The following is a 20,647-nucleotide window of genomic DNA, read 5'->3' on the forward strand; positions in this document are numbered from 1 at the left end:
TTTGTGGCTGCCTCATCCCTGGAGAAGTGTCCAAGGCCAGGTTGGATGGGGCTCGGAGCAATCTGGTTTTGTGGAAACTCTCCCTGCCCATGGCAGAGGGATTGGAGCTGGATGGTTTTCAAAGTCCCTTTCAGACCCAAAACATCACTTAAACACATCTTGGAATCCTAGTGGTGTCCTTGAGGAGACATCCTGGTGTCTCCACTACAGGCTCATGCTCAGAGCAGGGCTGTCCCCAGCACTGGGACTGTGGCTTTGTCTGTCTGAGCCACCAGAGCCTCCGAGGCTGAAGATCCTGTACCTAGTGATCTGTCCCAGCACTACCACATCCACCCAGGGAAGGAGGTTTTCTGTCTCCAGTTGAAATCTCCCATGCTGCAAATTCCCCCTTCTTCTTCCCCAATGATTTTCCATCTGCCACTACTGAAAAGAATTTGTCTCTGTCTTCTTTGCAGTTGCCTTTCAATTAGTTGTGGTGTCCTGTTAGATGTCCCCATGTCTCCTCTTTGCTGAGATAAGCCTCTGCTGTGGGCTGCTGACTATCTCAACAGCATTTTGCTGGAAATTCTCATTTCCTCACAGATCTCTGGGACCAGGGATGCAATCTGGGGTAACCTTGCCAGTGCCAAGTAGGTTGAGACAGCACCTCCTTTCTGGTGCATGTGGCACACTCCAGCAGGAAAGTCATCTCACCCGCAGGGAGGGAGTGCTTCTGGCTTGTACTGGTGTCCAGTTTGCCCCCCAGTTCCTTCAGCCTGGCCTAGTGTGAGGGGTTATTCCAGCCCACATCCTGGCCCAGCTCTGAATGTCAAAGTCCTTCTGTACCCAAACTCTGCCATTCCTCATGGCAGCTCATTGCCTTATTTATGACAAAGGTTTCTCTGACAAACACCAAGGGCTCGTTCTTGATGCTCTCCAGATCACAGCAAGTACACTTTACCTCAGCAGGGCTCTAAAATTTTCATTAGTGCTCTAAGCTTTACTTTTATAACTACAAAAGCAAGAGAAGCTTTTGAAATAGTTTGACCAAACTGCCATAGCCTGAGTGTGTGCTTCTGTGGCAGTAAGTAAACTCCACTGCAATAAACTGAAGAGTTGAATGTGGTCAGCCTGTAAGACGACAACTGCAGTTTATAGATGTTAAAAGGATACTGCAGCTAACCACTAAATTAACTCTAAAACTTTTTCCTTTATTGCAGTTCAGTGCCTGGAATATCTCAGCTCTAACCCACTCTTGTTCTCTCTCCAGCGGGTGTTTCTCTGGGACCTGGATGAGACCATCATCATCTTCCATTCTCTTCTCACAGGGTCTTATGCTCAAAAATATGGCAAGGTAATACTGCCTTTTCCATGGAAGAAAACTAATTTCTGTCATGCAGAATTAAATGTTAGTCTTGGGAAAAGGAATAATTTGGGATTTTTTTTTAACTCTCTGTGGTGGTACTTTTAAATTGTTGGCAGTTTGGGGCAGGGAAAGAATTAAATTTGGCTTTATACAGAGCTAGGACATGGATGTCACCGACATGTCCCTTCTTACAATGCAAGTCTGTCAAGCTGGTTTTGTCCTCGCTGGGAATAACTGAGGTCCTTGCACATAGGGAAAATAAGTGTTTTTTCTCCTTTAAAATACATTTTGGAATGTTTTGTATGTGCTGTGAAAATGTATCAGTCTCTCCTGTGGAGCACTGAAGTGTTGGGTTTTTTTGGGTTTTTTTAATTGAGTTGTTTAAGATATTAGGGAAATTGTAGTTCACACCATTGAATGTAGCTGGAATTATGCCAGGTTTGGTATATGGTGGAAAACTCTGTGCAGTTTAACTGATGAGAGATTTATGACAATTCCCTTCTGCCCGGATCCACAGTGCATTTACATTTTCTTTTTGTGTTTTTCCAGGATCCAACTCTAGTGATTGGCTCGGGTCTGTCCATGGAGGAGATGATTTTTGAAGTTGCTGATACTCACTTGTTTTTCAATGACTTGGAGGTACGTGGCAAATGTGTTTGGAAGGCAGAACTCCACGTTACCATGTCAGAATTACCCCTCACTCTTTGTGAGGGCTCTGTGCTTCAGAGCCTCTTACTGCTTGTTGTAATCATGGTCAGATCAGGGCTGATAACTGAGACAGGCGTTCTGCAGCTTTCTAGTGTCAGGGGTTCTCTCAGTTTCTGCTGGGTTTTTGCTTGAACCCATACAGATAAAAAGAAATTATGTCTGATCCGTCCTGTATTTGCATTTCTGGACTGGTGAGCACTTTGCTTCACTGGTCCTCTTTTGAAATGGAGACCAGAGGTGGGAGGAAAAGGCAGTTTTGAGGATGTCAGTTCTCAAGGGCTGTGACTAAGCCAAGGACAGAGTGCAGGAGGTGACTTTGGCTGTGGAGCAGCTTTGAAGGACATGCTGCACAGACAAGCAGGCTGCCCCCATGGAGAGCCCACAACACCCTCCTTTTTTCTTTTGTGTTGTCTTTGATGTAACTCCGCTCAATGTAATTTGCAGAATTGACAGCACTAGTTGAAGGCTTAGGAAGGCTGAATATGAACAGGGACCAGTTAGTTGTAAGTGTATCACTGATACACATCATGGAAAAACAAGGTGGTTTTGTTGATGCAGAGAGAGACTTAAATGATATTTCCACTTGGGCTGTGGCTACTAGCAGCAGTGAACTTTGCAAAGGTGGTAATGAGCTCTCTCCCTGCCTCAGCAAAAGCAACAAAAAAACCCCAAACCAAATGAAAATGCCAAACAATCTCTTGTGCTGGGACTCATTGATGTGTTGGCTGTGTGCTCAGCCAGAAATGTACTGCTGTAGGTGTTGGTTAGTGAGTTAAATCAGCTGCACTAAGCACCAGAGCCCTTGCAGTGCCACCACTCTGCTGTGGCTCTGCTGACCCATGCTGAGGAAATGGAATAGCAATGCTTGACCAGATAACGTGCTTTTGGGGTATTTTCGTTTTGTTTGCTTTTTTTGAAATGGCAGAAGGGTTTCAAGTGACAAGTGAGCTTTGAGTCCAACCTGTTCAGTGAATGTTGAAGTTCTTTTTTTGTAGACAGCTCAAAATGCCATAGAAATGTGCTTTTTTCAATCCTTTCTGGTACTTAAGATCCCAGGCTGGGCAAGGACTTCTAGGGGCTGGGAAGTAAAACCCAATACTGGCAGCTAGTGAAAGCTCTGTGTGTTTTTGGAGGCAGTGTGGCATGGCTTGTTGCTGTTGGGGAGTGTGAAGGGATTGGTTTCTATCACAGTTTCTTTAATCTGCAAATGTCACTGTGTTTCTGGATTACCACAGCATGACTTTATTTTTGTTTTGTTTTGTTTTGTTTTGGGTTTTTTTTGTCTTTAACAGGAGTGTGACCAGGTACACATAGAAGATGTGGCATCTGATGACAATGGCCAAGATCTAAGGTGCTGTACTGATGAATGCAGGAAATGCATTGCTGATGTAATCAGGTTTTGTGAAGACTTCAGATGCAGGTGGGGTTAAGGGATGGAGCTCAGCACTGTGCAGGGGATGAAACCTGGCAGTGTTTTTTTGCTTATTTGAAGACCTACAAAGCATTAAGAGTTTTGAAATGATACTGTGAATTAATTGTCTGCTGTTGAGTGCTGCCTCTGTGCTCAATGACAAGTGAGGAATGGAGAACCAACGCTTCAGATCTCGTGATGACAGCATTAGATTAGTTACCTAATCTAATGGTTACTCTAATTAGATTAGTGGAAAAAGTCCCTGCCTGTGGCAGAGGTTTAGAGAGAGATGATCTTGAAGATCCTGTCCAACCTAAACCATCCTGTGATTCCATGATCTTGACCTTTGGAAGTCCCCCTGTGGTTTGCATCCCTCTGAGAGTTTATGGTGCTCACTATCAAACAGGGGGTGGTAGGTTTATTTACTGAGCTGAACTGGCTCACTAAAAATCTGGGAAAGATCTGTCAGGGAGAAAGAAATACAGGGAAAGTGGTGAAGCAGGACGTGCTTCCTGCAGCCACAAACTGGTGAAGCAGCTCATCTGCTTGTGGAGCTGCAGTTGTGATGGAAAGGCACGGATGCTGTTGGGAAGATGTTGTGCTGGGGTTTATTGCTGCAGGATGAGGAAGGGGTCAGTGGGAAGGATGCTCCGTATGGCAGAGGAGTGAGCAGCCAAAAAGTAAAGGAAGGTTTTGTAGTGGGGGATATGAAAGGAGTTGTATCAGTGCAGCAGCTGTAGTTGGATGTCAGCATTCCCACAGGAGCCAGGCTCTGCTCTCCAGACATTTGTGCAGCTCCTCTCTGGGGTGTTCTCCAGCTGCTGCCAGCGCTGCCGTTGGCAGCACCACCAGCAGTGCCGCAGTGGTTCCGCTGCTGTGGCACAACTAACGCCGCTGCTTTCCTGGAACAGCAACTACAACTTCTCCACGGATGGCTTCAGTGGCTCGGAGAGCAATGCAAACCACAGCTCCTCGGTGGGCGTGCAAGGAGTGGACTGGATGAGGAAATTGGCCTTCCGCTACCGCAGGGTACGCGAGATCTACAACAAATACAGAACTAACGTTGGAGGTGAGTGGTCACCTGCGCCGAGGTCTGAGCACTGAACAGAGCTTGTGGGGCCAGACTCCGTCCTTCCTCAGAGCCTTGGCTTTCCTGATGTGTGGACATGAGAAGTAAAGCATTCTCCTAGTGCTAACTGGGATCAAATTTCCATGGAATCTAAGAGGGTGCATCTTCCAAAACGGAACAGTGTGCCAGTGCAGGCTGGGATTTATCGTGGAGATGAGGATGGTCACTCAGTCCTAGAGGCAAAAGTGTTGGTGCAGATGGTATCCCTTTGCTAATTTGGTATGAAAGGCTGCCTGGCACTCTGCTCAGCAGTGGCCTGAATGACTCATTTGCCCTGCTGCTCATTCATGTTTCCACAAAGTCTGCCTTTGGTCATGGCATTGTCAGGAAATACAGCGCTCACCCCTGGGCTGTCAGGCCCACAGTCTGACACGACTTTTCTGCTTTTTCTTCACAAAGTCACTTAAAGCTGCCTAGTTTTGCTTCCCTTTCAACTCTAAAGCAGTCATAATCGTGCAAACCCTAGTGAGCAAATGGAGATGAATTTTCTGTTGAGTGAATCTTGGCATTGCCATCCCTGGCAAGGGGACGCTGCTGGAGCAGCTCACCTGGTAGGGTGACTTGGCCAGGTTGGTTGTGGGTTTGGGTACCCTTTGCCTACAATAAAACCTTGACAGATGTTTTCTTGGGACATATTTTCTAAAAACAAAGTGTTCAAAGCTACAACCTTCAGCCTTAAAAATCTGCCAGTATAGGTGTGCAGTTCAGTGTGCTGCAGTTACCTGGTTTCTTGTAGGGATCAGACCGTGATTTCATATTTTGCTCGTGGGAAACCTGGATGCAGAGGTTTTCAGGGACCTGTGGAAATGATGGAGTAGCTATCAGTGCCGCCTGCTGTGGGTCCCTCTGTGGCCTCAGTGAAAGGGAATTGGTGTAACAGAAGGCTGGAGTGAGGAGGGTTCTTATGTCATTGATGGAAACTGGGGAGATGTGCAGGCTCCACGTGCTCCTTTCTTGCTGTGTTTACTGTCAGGAGCAGAAATGGGCTCCACTTCTGTCTGCTTTTAATTCAAAACTGGAGACTTGAAGAGAATCTAAAAGCAATTACAAGCATGGGAATAAAAGAAGGGGGGAGAATAAAAAAAGGGGAGAATCAAAAAAGATATGTAGAGGGGCTTAAAGTGGAAAGAGTGCTTGGAAAGCAGAAAGTCAGACTGTAGGAGTTCTCTGTGCCTTGGACCCCTGCTACTGCGAGTGCTTTGTACAAGAGAAGTGCCTTTGGTTGCCTGTATCCTGAGAAATGCTTAGAAATAATTGCAGATAAGTGTCTGCCCAGTTCCTCACAGTCAGGCTCCTGGATGGATGTCTGGGCTCATTCTTGTCACTGGGAGCTGGATTCTTTCCTTGCTTTGAGACAGAACAGCTTCCAGAGGCCTTCAGTTCAGTTATTTATTGCAGAGCAGGCAGCTGGTGCACTGGGGACAGCCCTCCCCGAGTCAGGCTTTGGCAAACACATGTTCCTCACCTTCCAGGCCTGCTTAGCCCGCAGAAGAGGGAAGCTCTGCAGCGACTGAGGACCGACATAGAAGTGCTGACAGATTCCTGGCTGGAAACGGCATTAAAATCCCTGCTGCTCATCCAGTCCAGGTATGGAGCCTGGAAGTGCCTGTGAGGCTTTCTCAGCCCTTTCTCACCCTCGCGTGCAGCGCTGTGCTGGGCACTGCCCCTGTCACACTGCTGCTGTTTGGCACAGGTGCCAAGTGACTGAGGGCAAGAACTCCACCCCTGTTTCTCTGCTGTAGTTAGCAGGTTCCCCACGCTCACCAAATGGTTTTTCTGACAGGAAATCCTGCCAGAAGCAAAGCAAAAATTGCAAAACCTTGTCCTAAAACGCCCCCTGCAAGCAGAACAGCAAAGCACATGGCACCTGGGGAATCTGATCAGACTGGCTGGAGCAGCCCTGGCACCACTGCCTGTAGATGTGCTGTTACAAGTGTTTTTCTTCTTCTAGAAAAAACTGTGAGAACATCCTGATCACAACCACCCAACTGATGCCAGCTCTTGCCAAAGTTCTTCTGTATGGATTGGGCGAGGTGTTTCCCATTGAAAATATTTATAGTGCTACAAAAATAGGTAAGAGGTTGTGCCAAGTGTCTGGCACTGTGGCATCTGCTGAGGATTAGCTGGGATTTTTACATGGGGAAATGCCATTTCTGCAGCTGAGCAGCCCCGTGCTGTGGTGGAGGCTTCTGGCCTCAGGAGCTGAACTGGGTGCTCTCCCTGCCCAGTAAGACAAGAAATGTTTCTGTACTGGGAGGAAGGGACCTGTCCAGGCTCTGTTTCTCTCTGCCTGAGGCTGCTTACAGGGGGATTGTCTTTGGCAGGTAAAGAGAGCTGCTTCGAGAGGATCGTGTCACGGTTTGGAAAGAAGGTCACTTACGTGGTGATTGGAGACGGGCGTGATGAGGAGGTTGCAGCCAAGCAGGTGGGTCTGACTGCAGGGGTGGAGCAGTGCAGAGGGAAGCTCCTGGCAGGCTTTGCCTACAAGGACTCTTGTTCCAAGGCTGAACTCCTCAGGCCAGGGCAGCCAGGAGCTAAGTTTGCCTTTGATGCAAGAGATCTTCCATTGTGTTAAGATGGGCAGTTTTCTGGATCCTGGGTGTTTAAAGTTTCTATTTTACTATTGTTTAGGATTGCATATAACACTGTCCCTGTCAGCAGTGTAGCACGTTGGATGTAGCATGTTGAAAGGTTGGACTCAGTGATCTCGGAGGTCCCTTCCAGCCTTGATGATTCTATGGTTCTGTAGTGCTGATCATAGCTTGTGACTGTCAGGATATTGCAGTTTCTCAGGAGTGTGGAGGAGGCAGGGCTCAGCAACAGCAGCAGATGAATACAGCACCTGCCATTAGGCTGGATTACAAACAAGGAGCAAAGAATTTGATTGATTTGGACAGGCCTAGATGAGTTGTTCAGTTGTGCTAATTAGTGGTGAAGTGCAAAGATAACTGTCAGGACCTTGACTCTGCAGGCTTCACACATTCTGCCGTGTGCCAGAGCTGTTGCCTGTGCAGGTGTCCTGGGTGCAGCAGCAGCTCACAGCCAGGGTTTCCCTTGTGAGCAGCTGACAGGCAGTGCTGGAGCCTGTCACACACAGATGTGCACGTAAGATGGGCTCCAGATACAGATGTGCACGTGGCTGAGGTCTGTCCTGAGAGTGGTGTGCTCAGAGCCACCACACTGCACAGCCCTGCAGCTCTACCCAGCCTGCTGCCACCTCAGCTGAAAATCCCTGCATAAACCTGACTGTCCTCTCTCTTTGCAGCACAACATGCCGTTCTGGAGGATCACAAACCACGCTGACCTCGTGTCCCTTCACCAAGCCCTTGAGTTAGACTTCCTGTAAGAATTTGGAGCAAAGACCTGACTGCAGCTCCCACAAGCCCTCTCCTTACTGGGGGAGGGGGGGGAGCAGAAATCTCACATGTTTGGGGACTCACTTTTCAGCTTGATGAAGAAAACATAGCTAATGCAAAGTGTACAGTGGAATATGATAGCAGGTTGTTTTTTGGGAGCACGGGCCCTGCCAAGTCCAGAGGTGTCCTGTAAAGAAGCCCTAGAGCTTGTCTGCAGAAGGGACTTACAGAGCCAGCTGAATGCCTCTGGCGTGTGTCTCCAGAGGGAGGGGCCATAAAACAGCAGATTTATTTGTAAGAGCCGTCTCCTTTCTATTCAGCTTAGTTGTAGAACCCAAGTAAACATGAAACTTTATTTTTATAGGAAAACGCTGATGGCAGAGCTTAAATCTCCCTTGTTTTGCAAAGCCGAAGATCTATGGTTTTTTTCATAGGAAATATTAATGAAAACGTCAAAAATACCTCTATTGCTATAACATGTGTCCTCTCTCCTTTCCCTGGGTGTTCAAAACAGTTAATTTATTACAATGTCCTTATGTTATTTCCTCAGTGTGGGATTACTGGAAAATATAAAGGTAAGGGAGTGCTCCTGGGATATGTGATTCTGTGTAGAGGCGAGTATTGGTGTTCTGAGTTGATCCCAGTGGCTTCTAGTCAGTGTGTGCACAAGCCCTTTCAGCCAGCAGGAGATCTCTGGATTCCAGCCTTGGTCTGGACTGCTGATCCCACAGATTTTCCCTGCAAAGAGAAGTGAAACCGCCTGTGAACATCAGGTACAGCAGGCTGGGGCAGACTGCTCAGATGTGAACAGAGTCCTCACCTGGACTAGGAGTAATCTAATTCCTAAATCCTCATGAGTGTTGCAGAGAAGGCTCTGGCTATGGTATAACCTTCACCTCTGTGTTCCTGACCCTATTTGTAAGTTCCTTTTAGTAGAATCAGATTCAATTTTCTTACATTCTTTGCATTAGCCTAACTACATAGTGAAAAACAAACGCCTTGTTAAGAGGGACTTAATTTTCTAAGACACTGTGACTTGGCAGCATGGAGCACTTGGGAGGGACGGTGATGCCGATTTTTCTGCTGCTGTCTCAGAATCGAGGCTGGAGTCAGTGACCTGCAGCTCCCCTGGCCAGGAGCAGCCAGCTGAGGACTGGGGCTGGCACAGGGGCTGGTTTTGTGCCAACTCAGGCAGTGTTTGGTGGTCTCCCCCATGTTCCCTGATGGCAGCAGATCAGCAGGTGCCCTGAGGACAGGTGTGTGCTGTGCCCCAGAACCTGCTGCTGCTGCAGAGACAGACCTGTGGCTGCCCCCAGACCCTTCCAGGTCGTGGTCATCAGCCCCACATCAGCCCTTAGGAGACTGGGCTGAAAGTCTGTCACTGCAGGGAGGACACTGACCCATTTGCTGTGCTCGTACAGGCAGGGATGTGTTTGCTGCAGTCCTTTCATGGCATTAATTACTGAGGGTTAATTTCCATCGGTGCAGGGGGAGCTGCTGGGCCAGCTTGGCACAGGCTCTGCTGTTCCTGGGACAGCTGCAGTGACCATGGGGCAGAAGGTGCCTGGAGCCGGGGTTTGGATACCTCGTGCTCAGGGACTGGACCTGGGAGGTCTATTTCACATGGTACCAGCTCCAGTTTCCCTTTGGATTTGGGTTTTTTTTTTTTTAAAGATTAATTAAATTGGAATCAAAGGTTGATTCTCCAGGGTGGTCACTGGAGTCAGGAGTGATCTGCTTTCCATTCAGCTCCTTGCCAGGTGTTGGCCTTGTGCTCTGATCCCAGGTGGACACTGGGTCTTTATTTCCCCAGGAGCTCTGCAGCAGGAACATGCTGTCCATGTGGGAGCTGCTGCCTGCCAGCAGCAGAACTGCTCATCCCATGGAAAATTTGAGGACTCTGTGGTGTCACTGGGCAGCTCAGCAGAGGGAAGGGTGTTTGGCTGGCCCAGCAGAGCCCAGGGGGCAAGCAGGCTGTGCTGGGAGTGCTCAGCAGTGGGTTTGGAAAGGGGAGCAGGACGCGGGGATGTTCTGTGTCTACACCGAATGGAGAGCTCAGGTGTGTTTGCACCTGTTCCAAGGCAGCTGAGGCAGCTCCAGCTCCCTTACTGCTGGGTCCATGGAGTCCAGTTCCTCTGGGTCCCTGTGAAGTGCCAGAGCTGGGCTGAGGAGCAACCTCAGTGCTCCCAGGCTTGGAAATGTCACCAGAGGATCAGGACTCGGTTGTAGTCACAGAAGAGTCTGTGCTGATGCTGAACATCCCTCAGCCCATCCAAAGGTCTCCTGTAAGGGGGTCTGGGAGCTGTCCCAGCCTGTGCAGCAGCCTGTTGGGAGCACGTCTCGTACTCCAGCTGGCTGAACTTTGGGATTAAAACCTGTGCCTTAACCTCCCGCCACCGGCACGGCCGAGCAGCCCACGTGCTCTGCTCCCATCAGAAGCAGCTGAGCAGAGCCGTGCTGGAGAGGGGCTGGGTTTGCCCAGGCACTGGCAGCAGGTGCTGCACCTGTGGGCCTGAGCTGCCTGGCAGCTGGCTGTGCTTTGTGTTTGTTTACTTCAAATGTTTTAAGGAAATTTTAAGATGTTGGTAAAATTTTAGCTGAGTATGGAACTCGCGGCCACTGACATTTCATACTGGTATTTATATGATGTTTCCTTGAATGTATGTAAAGTACTTTTATAACAGGAGGTTGATGGTACATTTCTGTGTTTGTTAATAAAGGGGTGACCTGGCTATTTTATTTTTTATCTCTACTGGCTGAATTTAAGCCTTTCCCTGTCTCTCTTGAGGCAAGAACAGCATCTCTATCCAAGCATTGATTTTCTCCTGTCTCTGTCACCAGTTCAGCTACAGTCAGGTCAGGGGTAATGGGAACACCTGAAGCACAGTCATCCTGCAGGCCCAGAGCACCTGAGCTCACCTGGGTGCTGCTGGCTTCCCCTTCAGCTTCAACACAGCCACAGAGGCTTTAAAAACCACCTGATCCACGAGCATTTGTTGCCTCAAACAGCCCTTGGGGAGATGTCTGTGCTGGCACTGGTGGGAAGGAGTAGGACCCCTGGAGCCCACAGCACCTCTTGCTGTGCTATGAGGGGCGAGTGCCAGGTGCTGCTGGCTGTGGGGCCTTTGCCTGTTCATGGTGTGTAATGGGATCTGTCCTGTGAACTGGAAAAAAAATAATAAAGTCTTTATTTTCTATAGTCAGTGCTTCAGCCTGTTCTCTGCCCCCATGTCAGTCCCTGCCCCTGTGACAGCCCGAGCCAGGCTTGGCAGCACCAGGAGCATTCAGGGTGCCACAGGTCACAGTGCAGATCCCCTGTGCCCCTGGGGAGCCACTGGGGCAGGGACCTGCTCCTGGGCACTGCTGAGGTGCCCAGGGGAGGCACATGGTGCTTCCTGAACAAACGTTCCCATTTTGTTTTGCACAGGGCAACACCTCTCTCCCACCCTCTGCTGCAGTGCTGCTGCCCTTGGGCAGGGCTGAGCTCACAGGAGCAGCTGTGGAACAGCATTTCAGCTGCTCCTCCAGCTGCATCCAGCTGCCTTCCCTGGGATGGAAGTTCCCTCCTGGGATGGGTGCTGGGAGGGATGTGATGGAGGCGAGGGAAGGAGCCAAAGGTCAGTGCTGTGGGCAGCCAGGATGTGCCACAGCTGCCAGCTGGGCAACAGCAAAAGGCAGGGGCTGCTCTGGGGCCTGCCTGGTCCGGGCACCTGGGAACGGTGAGTGTCAGTGCCCAGGAGCTGGCACAGCACTGACCCCACTGCTGACCACGTCAGCCTGTGGCTGAGAAATGCCGGGGCCAGCTCCAGCCTGAAATCGCCTTGGGAGCACTGCCCGGGCTGTGGTGGTGGGAATGGCAGCCAAGGGAGCACCAGGTGTCCACAGTAAGCCAGAAGCCCTGAGCCACCCTGCAGCCACTCCTCCCAGCACAGGCCTTCCCCATCCCTCCCTGAACACAACGATAACAGGTGAGCTTTGACCTTAATGCCAAAACTAACACGAGGAAAATCCTAGCTGGAAACAGAAAGGTCAGATAGCCACAACCATGGAGGAAACAAGTTCTCCCTGCCCCACCACCCATATCTCTGCACAGCAGTGGCAGCAGCAGGCACAGGAGAGGCACAGAGAAAATAAACCGGTGCTCTTGTTTTCATTTTTCTTTTGTGAAAAAGCTAGTAATAAATAACAAGAAAAGCTGACACAGCAGTGCAACCATACGCCACAATGAGCTGGACTCACCACAAACACCGTGGCTCTCCTTGAGGGTACGGCCATGGGAGCCATGCTGAGTGCCATGGGACTCATTTGGTGTTTCCACATCATCCCTGGTTCCTGCCAGGTCCCTCCAGCTGTCCAAAACAACAGCCTGGGGGACACAACCAGGAGCACAACCAACAGCTTCACCTCCCCCCTCATGTCCCTTTAGAGCAGCTGCCCTCAGACAGCAGACTCCCCAGCAGCAGCCCCGTTCAGGAACTGCTGCCGTTCCGGCTCAGACAAGGCAAAGTGGGTCTGGGCCAGCCACTGCATCCTCCTGTTCACGAGGTCTGGTTCCAAAAACGAGTGAAACTCCACCCCGTCGCTCCTCCCACCGGCGTCCACCTCGTCGCATCTGCCTTCCTGCTGCACCTGCACGTTGGGGTGCAGCCACTTGTAGTAGGCGACCCTCAGCCCCAGCCCCAGCAGGTAGCAGGGCAGGGCGGCGGCGACCACCGGGAGGAGGTATGAGTGCTCCTCAGAGGGAGCCCGGCCCCAGAGCCAGGCAAGGGCCAGCAGCGTGCTGTCCACCAGGATGAAGCCGTGGTAGATGATGCTGCGGTACAGCGTCCTCCCCTGGGCCACATTGAACCAGCTGAAGTAGAGGATCACAGCCACCACGGCCCGGTAAAGCTGCTCGGCGCCCGGTGACTCCATGAAGTCCGTGCCCTGCAGGCTGACCCAGAGGAACATGGCCAGCCACACGAGCGGGAAGTGGACAGCCACGCCGTAGGGCCAGAGCAGGGCAAAGAGGGCGACCACCAGGATGCGGGGGCAGATGAGGAAGAGGTTCCACAGGAAGTAGATGACGGAAGAGCCCCGGCTCAGCTCGTACTTGTCCTGCAGGAAGGAGCGCAGGGACTGGTGGTAGTCCAGCAGTGACCAGGACACGCACAGGAACGCGGTGCCCATCCCCAGGCCTGCAAACACAGAGGAGAAAATGCTGAGAGGGGACCGAGGGGAGGCCCAGCCTGGCTCAAAACTCTCCATGCCCACCATTTCTAAAATGAGTTTTCCCCCAGGTCAAAAAGCAGCTGCTGTCAGGGTCAGAGCACCTGCATCTCTCCCCTGACCTTTTGCCCTCCCTGAGGACAAGGAGGATGCCTGGCCTTGCCCAGAAAATGGGGAAGAAGCGTTGGGATTGAAAGGCTCTGCAGAGCCCATCTCCCAGACATGGAAGCGCACACAGCTAGGTGAGTGCTGGCTCCATCATAGTTGGTCTCCCCATTTCCCTGCAGTGACACCTGCTCCCCACGCCGGGAAGGGCACCACAGCACCTGCTCAGCAGCCTGTGCTTCACCCATACCAACATCAGAACCTTCCCACTCCCTAGAAAGTGCCTGATTACTCACCTGACCCTGAGCCTCTCCTGGGACACGTAAGAGAATGACCACAGTGGTCCCCCAGCTTCAACATCCCCCCCCCAAGCCCAGCATGATCCATTGGGGCATGTGAGTGGAGGACAGGGGTCCCCCCTATAGTGTGACATGTCAAAGGAAGGAGCAGAACGACACTACAAGTGTCTTGCTGGATCCTCCAGCCCCTGGACAGCCTCTCTGATCCATCCAAGCCCACTCTGACCCTAAGCCTGTACCCCCACAACCCCCTCCCTTGGCCCCAGACCCCTCACCCTGGGAGAGCTCAGCTTTGTTTGTCCGCAGGATAATGTAGAGGAGCAGGGTGAGCTGCGGGGTGTTCTCCAGGAAGGTCTCGAAGAGCCGCAGCATGCTGATGTCGTGGGAGAGGAAGGCCATGTGTCTCTGCTCATCCTCCTCCTTGGCCTTGGCCCAGCACACCCTCCAGCCCACCTTGAGAGCATGGAGGCACCTGTGTGGGGACACAGCTGGTGGTGAGGGGCCACGCAAGGCACCGCACACCTTGCTCCCCACGCTGCCCTGACAGGACAACAAATCCCACCGATTTATGTCCAAACCCCTCCTTCCGTCTGCCCAAACCACGCACCACGGCACCCACGCCATGCCCAGCCATGGGTGAAGCACAAGCGAAGAGCACCGACCCCAGCGGACCTGCCTGGATTATTCCCTTTCCCCGGCTCGGCCCCGCTGCTCCCCTCAATGCCAAGGCCGTGACGAGGCTGCTCCGTGCGGCAACAGCACCGGGAGACAGAGCAGAGCCGGAGGGAAACCTCACTTGTAGGAACACAGGTGGCTCCCACCGACACACTTCATCCAGCTCCAGCCCGGGGCTGGGCCGGACCGCTCTGCGCGGGAGCCTCTCGGCGCTCCGGACGGCCGAGGCACCGCTCAGCCCCGGTCCCGGGGTGCAGAGGGTCGGGTACCCGGGGGGAGGCTGGGGCGGAGCGGGGGATGCCCGGGGAACTGGGTGCGGGGCTGGCGTACCTGAAGAAAAAGCCGAGCTGGAGGAAGTGGAGGGCGGCCAGCAGCGCCACGGGCACGGCGGGGCGCAGGGCGGGCGGGTCGGAGCGCAGCCAGAGCCAGCTGCAGGCCTGGGCGGCGGCGGAGGCGGCGGCCAGCAGCGACAGCGACAGCGCGGCCCAGCCGGGGTGGCCGCGCCGCGCGTACTGGGCCGCCACCCACCCGTCCATGCACAGGTCCAGGGTCGCCGCCGCCGTCCCCGCCGCCGCCAGCGCCAGCTGCAGCCGCCCGAACCGCGGCGGGGCAGCTCGAGGAGACATCGGAGCCCCACGGCCCGGCCCGGAACCGGCGGCGGCGGCGGCGCCGGCACGGGCCGGGCCCACCCCCTGCCAGAGCCCGCCCTGCGTCCCGCCCTGCGCCGAGCGTCCCGCCCCGGGCTCCGCTCCCCTGCCCGGGGCTCGGTTCGGCTCCGCAGCCCCCGGCGGTGCCTCGGGCAGGGGCAGGGCCGCTCCGGCCCCTTCCCGGGCAGCAGCAGCCGCCCCTGCCCGCTCCTCCCGGCCGCAGCCCCGCGGGGCCCACACGTCCCCCGCAGCGGTTCTACTACACCGGGGCAGAGGCAGCCCGAGCATGGAGCCGCGTGTCCCTCCACAGCCCCTGCCCACGCAGTCCTGAGCCGCCGCCTGCCCGGCACGGCCGGGGCCCGAGCGAGGTCTGAGCCCGGGAGGAAGCGGGGTGGAGGTGCCCGGATTCTCGGGACGTGGGAGCACAGCAAAAAGTAAGCACGGCACAGCACAGCAGCTCCCAGCGAGCAGGCAGCAAGTGCAGTTCAGCCTCTAAGACCTGGGTGCTGCTTTTCAGTAACACCTTCGCCACGAAAGCAGCGGTTCCTTCTGTGGGAACACCTACGCTACACACGTGAAATGCTCCTGAATATTCATGACTCTTGAACTGCTGCCACTACAAATGCAAAACAATCACCAGCCAGATCTGTTTCCTATGACAGGAACCTCACCACTGACAGCAGGGACAGTAACACCCTGCAGCAGCCACCCGGCAGCCTCCTGAACAAGGCAGGGGGTGCAGAGAAACGGGAAACACAAATCCTTTTCCTCCATCTCAATCCACCACCAGTATCAACCTGTATCCTGTTTTTCTGTTATGCTTTAAAAACTAAAACCTTGTTTCACACGGTGTAATTCATCTGAGTATCTGCTGCATGCATGTATTCTGGCACAGGATAGCATGTTCTGAGTTGGATCCTTGAGTCCAACTCCTGGCCCTGGACAGGACACCCCAATAAATCCCACCCTGTGTTGTTCAAACAATTCTTGAGCTCTGGGAGCCTTTGGACCATGACCCCTTCCCTGGGGAGTCTCTTTTGGTGGCAGAAATGGTTCTGGCCCTATTTGGAACACTGCTACCTGCTGTTTTCTTCAGTAGTAAATTGATTTCTTACTATCCAGACATTCACTTCAGTTTGAACCTTCAAAGTAAAAAGCTAAGGAAAAAAAATAAGGATAGTTAAAGTATGAACTGTGCTTTTATCCCCAGGTTTTGTCAAGCAGTTTTCTTCTTCAAGGCAGAAGAGCCTGTAGAGTCACACGTGATGCAAGGTGCCCCAAGTTAACATTTTATTGGAAAAGTTCAAAAGCTCTAGTAACAAGATCAGCTCTAGTACAAATATAGATTTAAAAGCATGAACTAAACAATAACATCTTCTCATGATTGCTGTACATGAGTGGAAGCTTACTCTTGGCTACCCACTTTGTGAAGAAAATGGAATGGAAGCTGAGTTAGGAGAAACGGCTCTAGAGATAAAGGACAAATCATAAAGAGGCTCTTCTTTATAACAGGCACTCTCTAGGGAGCCAAAAGAAAGTGAAAGCTCTGAAGCTTTGAGGAGTTCAGTTTCCCCATGTCTGTTTATGCTTTCAGTCACATGGTCACAGCATAGAATCAGGTCCAGTTACCAGAATCACACACATTCTGCTCGTCCTTGAATTCCACGGAGTCGGCATTCACCGAGTAACCAGGACTCCCACAGAGAGCAAAGGTCACCCTCTGTGCAACTGAGCTCAGCAAAGTATCTTGAGACACGGACAGACATTTGCTTGGAACTAAAATCAGGTGGAAGGAACTTCACTCTGCATCCGTTGACTTATAGTGATCGTCATCCACTGTGGAGTAGATGTGTCCCTCGCTGCTGAGGAATTCCACAGCTTGCCTTGAAGAAAAACCCCACAGCTGGTAACCAGTCAGCAATGTTAGCAAAGGGAGTCACCCCCTTTCTGCCAGGTAATTCCCATTTAATTCCCCATCCCCACAGTTCCCTCCTGACAGCTGCCAAGGGAAGCTCTTGGTGTCTCTGTCCCGTGGGCAGTGTAAGTGACACAGGAGGTATCTCCAAAGCTACAGCAATGTGTCCCCCTGAAGCTCAGACTCTGCTTGGGTCACCACTCTGCACGTCCCAGGTAGCACCCAGCACTCTGCTTCAGAGGGGACAGAACATACAAAGGTCACGGAAGGTAATGACTGCTTTTATAAGTCTTAAGAAGAAGTTGTAAGAGACAGTGAAGTAGAACAGGCTATTCCTAGATTCTTTATCAGTGTGCAGAGAGCAAGGCAGTCCTTGAACAGGAGAAATGCTGCTGAGGCACTGCAGTGCATTACCACTGAACTGATAAACAGCTTGTTTTGAAAACAAGGAGCAAAGCAACTGGCAACAGCTCATTCAGGGCAGTGAATCTTTCAAAAGCTCTGGCTCCTGTGACCATTGTGCTCTGCCTCTGGGAGGACTGCCTGGATTTCCATAGATCCTTCCTTTCTACACACTTACTTGATCGTTGACATACTCATACTGTGGAGCTGCTGCTTCAGGTCTTGCAGACTCATCCCCTCTGGGACATGGCAGCTTTTGATCAAGTTCAGCACCTGGATGAGCAAGAACCACACTGCATCACATCAGAAGAGCCCCTGCTGCCACTGCTGTGCTCCCAGAAAAGCTGCTGGCACCCACCTGGCTCTGGTGGGCCGTGAGCCCGTTCACTGGCAGGCTGCCACCTCCTCTGTAGCCCCCCATGTCACTCATCCCAGTGGAGGAAAATGACTGGGGCACTCTTGATGCTGACTGGAATGACGAGAATAAAAGTGCTGTGGTTACCCAGGCTGCCCAAGCCCGCAGAGTTAAAGACTCGCTGTTATTTCTAATAATAAAAAAAAACTTCTTATCAAAGTAGATTGCAACACAATCTCTCCAAGGAGGACAGGACTCCTGTTACATCTTCAGTGCTGCCCAGCTTTAAGCGTTCCAGCCCCACAATGAGGCAATTTTCCCAAGAAAAGGTCCCTCTTTGGGAGATCACCAGTCACCCAGGAAGCGCCACGATGGAATCAGGATCTTTGTACTTACCATAAGATTTTTTCTGAGCATCATATGTGCATTGACAACTTCTAGTATGTGTGTGGTGAACTCATTCATATTTTCCAGAGGCATGATCTTAAATGCTACCAAGCTCTTCTTATTCTTTCAGAGGAAAAAAAAAACAAAACCACAAAACAAAGAAAACAATTTACAGCACAGCAACACGAAGATGCCTAACAGCTAACCCAGCCATTCCCTCCAGGAGTGGGACAGCAGTGGGGAGAGAGCTCTCTGCGTGAAGTTCATCCAAAATGTTCTGACCTACGTCTTGTGCTGGTTTTGGCTGGGGTGCAGTAGCATGGGTTAGTTTTGCACTTGTGCTGGAAACAGTGTTGGCAGTGCAGAGATGTTTCAGTCATTGCTCACCAACCCTTGCACAGAGCCAAGGGATTTCCTGCTTCTCACACAGCTCCACCAGGCTGGGAGGGGACAGAGCTGGGACCCCAGCACCCCACGGGAGAACCCAGACCAGCCAGTGTCGTGCTCAGTTATAAAACTGGTGAAAGGAGCAGGAAGAGGCACACCTGCCTGCCCATGGGAAGTGTGGAGTGAATTCCTTGTTTTGAACTCATGGGTTTTCTCACTTTGACCCTTCTGATTCCCCCCATCCCACTGGGAACAAGCAAGCAGTGGGAGAGGAAAGTGATTTTGAAAGACAATGGAAACAAAGTCACTCCTCTTTCTAACCACCTGGGAATTAACTGCACTTGCCTTAATGCACAGGCATCGTTATTTGAATATTTAAACCACATGTGCTACATGAAGTGCTACAAGAAGTCTCCCCATGAACTAGAACTTGGTCTAAGCTTGACAGTGCCAACACCCCAGAACTCTGCTCTGCTGAAAACACACCGATGACGAGGGGAATTTTGAAAGGATTCTCATTTTAAATAGTCCTCTGCATTCAGGAACAATTAGAACATTATTAAACACAACCCTGGCAGAGACACTGAAGGATTTGTCCAGAGACCAGCCTAATTATGTGTGGATATTCCAAAGCAGCTCCCGAGCGCTAAGGCAGATCAGCAATCCTTCACACACAGCTGACATGACCTTACCTGGAATGACCGAAGGTGACCAGCTACTTTAACATAAGTTCCCGGAGGTACCACAACATTCTCACCTCCTGCCTCCTAACACAGAGAGGGGGGAAAAGAGAGGTTTGCTGGTTCATGTTTCCATTTCTCAATTATCACAATAAGCAACTTAGCAAAGCAGGCTCATCTCAAGCAAGCACAAACAATGGGCATTCCTATGTCCAGTAAGAGCAGTTAGAGAAACATAACTGTAAATAAAAAATGAATAAAAACATCGGTATACATTTCAGAGCAGTCAGAGCCAGTTGTCTGCTCTGCTGTCTCTGTCCACTTATGAGAGATTCTCCCAGTGCAACAGGAGGAAAGGAACCTCAAATAGTAAAAAATTAGGTGTTGAATTCCATAATCTGGTTGGGGGTTGGGGAGGGTCAGAGCCGTTTTTGAACTCACGCTAAACTTGCAGTAAGGCACTGAACATCAGCCTGATTACCCCCTCAAAACTGTTCAACTGAACTCAGTTATACTAAACAGGCAGACAGAAATATACAACACCAGTGACCTCTGCTACAGCAGCATCTTCCTTGGGTTTCAGAGACACGTTATCCCTAAAACACTTTCCAGAAAAGCCACATCTTTTGGATTAAAAAAGCTCCGTGAGAAGTAGGGAGCTGGTGTTGATCAACGATCCTTACGGATTCCTTCCAGTTCAGACACCGTACTACAACCCACTGCCCTCAAAAGCTGCTGAAGCAGCCTGTTCATAGCAAATCCGATGCTTACATCAGTGTCAACCCACTGCCTGACGTCCATCGGGGCTGCCGTCATGTCGTCCACTTTGTAGAGGATGTTGGTGGGCGCCTTCTCCGCGTGCCGGACGATGCCCACCACGGTGACCTGCGGCACACGAGAAAAGGTTGCTCGGGCCGGCCGCGGCTCCGCGCCGACCGCGACCGCCCCGGCGCCCACCTGCGAGATCTCCACGTCGCAGATCCGGAAGGACTCGTCGACCTGCTCGGCCGCCAGCAGCTGCGACACGGTGCAGGGCACGATGTTCTGCGAGCGGCTCCGCTGCAAGGGGAGGAGTGCCCGTCAGAGCCGGCCCCGGCGCCGGGCCCCCTCCCGCGGCGCCCGCCCGGCCTACCTGCTTCTTCTCCGCCAGGCCGCCGGCGGGCGACCCGAACCCGCCCGGGGACTGCGTGTAGCCGCCCGGGGGCCCCGCGCCGCCCATGCTGCCGTACCCGCCATCGTAGTTCCCTGAGAGGGGAGAGAAAGGGACCGTGAGGCGGTGGCGCAGCCGCCTTTCCCGGCGCTGCCGCCATCACGGGGAGCGGCGGCGGCGGTGGCACCCCGGGCCCCTCGGGCCCCGCGTCCCCCTCGGGCCCCGCGCGCACCGTGCCCGCTCCACATGGCGCCGCTCCGGGACCCGCCGCCGCCGCCGCCCGTCCGCCCGCGCGCCGACCTCGCGCCCCGCCGCCTGCCGCCCAATCCGGGAGGGCCGCTCTGCCGGCCGCCAGCCAATCGCGTCCCTCCGCCTTCCGGCTCCCTCCAATAGGAGGAGGCCGCGGGGAAGCGGCCGCCGCCATTTTGAGAGCGGGCGCTGCCCGGCCTGGCCTCCCTGAGGCGTGGGGGCGGTCCCGGGGGCGGGAC

At 52.5% G+C, this 20,647-nt stretch overlaps 3 protein-coding genes across 10 annotated transcripts in view; 1 reads left to right on the forward strand and 2 right to left on the reverse strand.

Annotated features, from left to right (window-relative positions):
• The window catches only part of EYA3 (EYA transcriptional coactivator and phosphatase 3), a 44,481-nt gene extending 33,333 nt beyond the window's left edge, over positions 1 to 11,148 (forward strand). For all 6 annotated transcript variants that reach the window (XM_040086382.2, XM_040086381.2, XM_040086383.2 and 3 more), the window contains 8 exons: positions 1,250 to 1,333; positions 1,895 to 1,984; positions 3,346 to 3,404; positions 4,376 to 4,533; positions 6,066 to 6,180; positions 6,545 to 6,666; positions 6,918 to 7,018; positions 7,859 to 11,148. In XM_040086382.2, coding sequence (XP_039942316.1) covers positions 1,250 to 1,333; positions 1,895 to 1,984; positions 3,346 to 3,404; positions 4,376 to 4,533; positions 6,066 to 6,180; positions 6,545 to 6,666; positions 6,918 to 7,018; positions 7,859 to 7,939 — 810 coding nt within the window. In that variant the 3' untranslated portion in view covers positions 7,940 to 11,148. The remainder of the gene's footprint in view (positions 1 to 1,249; positions 1,334 to 1,894; positions 1,985 to 3,345; positions 3,405 to 4,375; positions 4,534 to 6,065; positions 6,181 to 6,544; positions 6,667 to 6,917; positions 7,019 to 7,858) is intronic.
• XKR8 (XK related 8) lies at positions 8,578 to 14,862 on the reverse strand. Of its 3 annotated transcripts, none has more exons than XR_005704051.1 (4): positions 14,567 to 14,862; positions 13,837 to 14,033; positions 12,189 to 13,126; positions 8,578 to 8,687 (listed from the first exon to the last, which is right to left on the reverse strand). XR_005704051.1 is itself a non-coding variant. In XM_040086387.1 (3 exons), exons 1-3 carry the CDS (start codon positions 14,860 to 14,862, stop codon positions 12,387 to 12,389), a joined length of 1,233 nt encoding a protein of 410 aa, XP_039942321.1. In that variant the 3' UTR covers positions 12,076 to 12,386. The 3 variants fall into 3 exon arrangements, 1 of the variants encoding a protein (XP_039942321.1); XR_005704052.1 differs by lacking the exon at positions 8,578 to 8,687 and adding an exon at positions 10,990 to 11,113; XM_040086387.1 differs by lacking the exon at positions 8,578 to 8,687 and having other exon boundaries at positions 12,076 to 13,126.
• Positions 14,863 to 16,149: 1,287 nt separating this feature from the next.
• RPA2 (replication protein A2) lies at positions 16,150 to 20,466 on the reverse strand. Its single transcript, XM_040086158.2, has 9 exons — positions 20,392 to 20,466; positions 20,142 to 20,254; positions 19,967 to 20,068; positions 19,781 to 19,894; positions 19,022 to 19,096; positions 17,952 to 18,065; positions 17,559 to 17,669; positions 17,379 to 17,473; positions 16,150 to 16,766 (listed from the first exon to the last, which is right to left on the reverse strand). Exons 1-9 carry the CDS (start codon positions 20,405 to 20,407, stop codon positions 16,682 to 16,684), a joined length of 825 nt encoding a protein of 274 aa, XP_039942092.1. The 5' UTR covers positions 20,408 to 20,466; the 3' UTR covers positions 16,150 to 16,681.
• Positions 20,467 to 20,647: the final 181 nt, after the last annotated feature.

This window comes from Hirundo rustica, chromosome 25 (genome assembly GCF_015227805.2).
Source record: "Hirundo rustica isolate bHirRus1 chromosome 25, bHirRus1.pri.v3, whole genome shotgun sequence".
Lineage (NCBI taxonomy): Eukaryota > Metazoa > Chordata > Aves > Passeriformes > Hirundinidae > Hirundo > Hirundo rustica.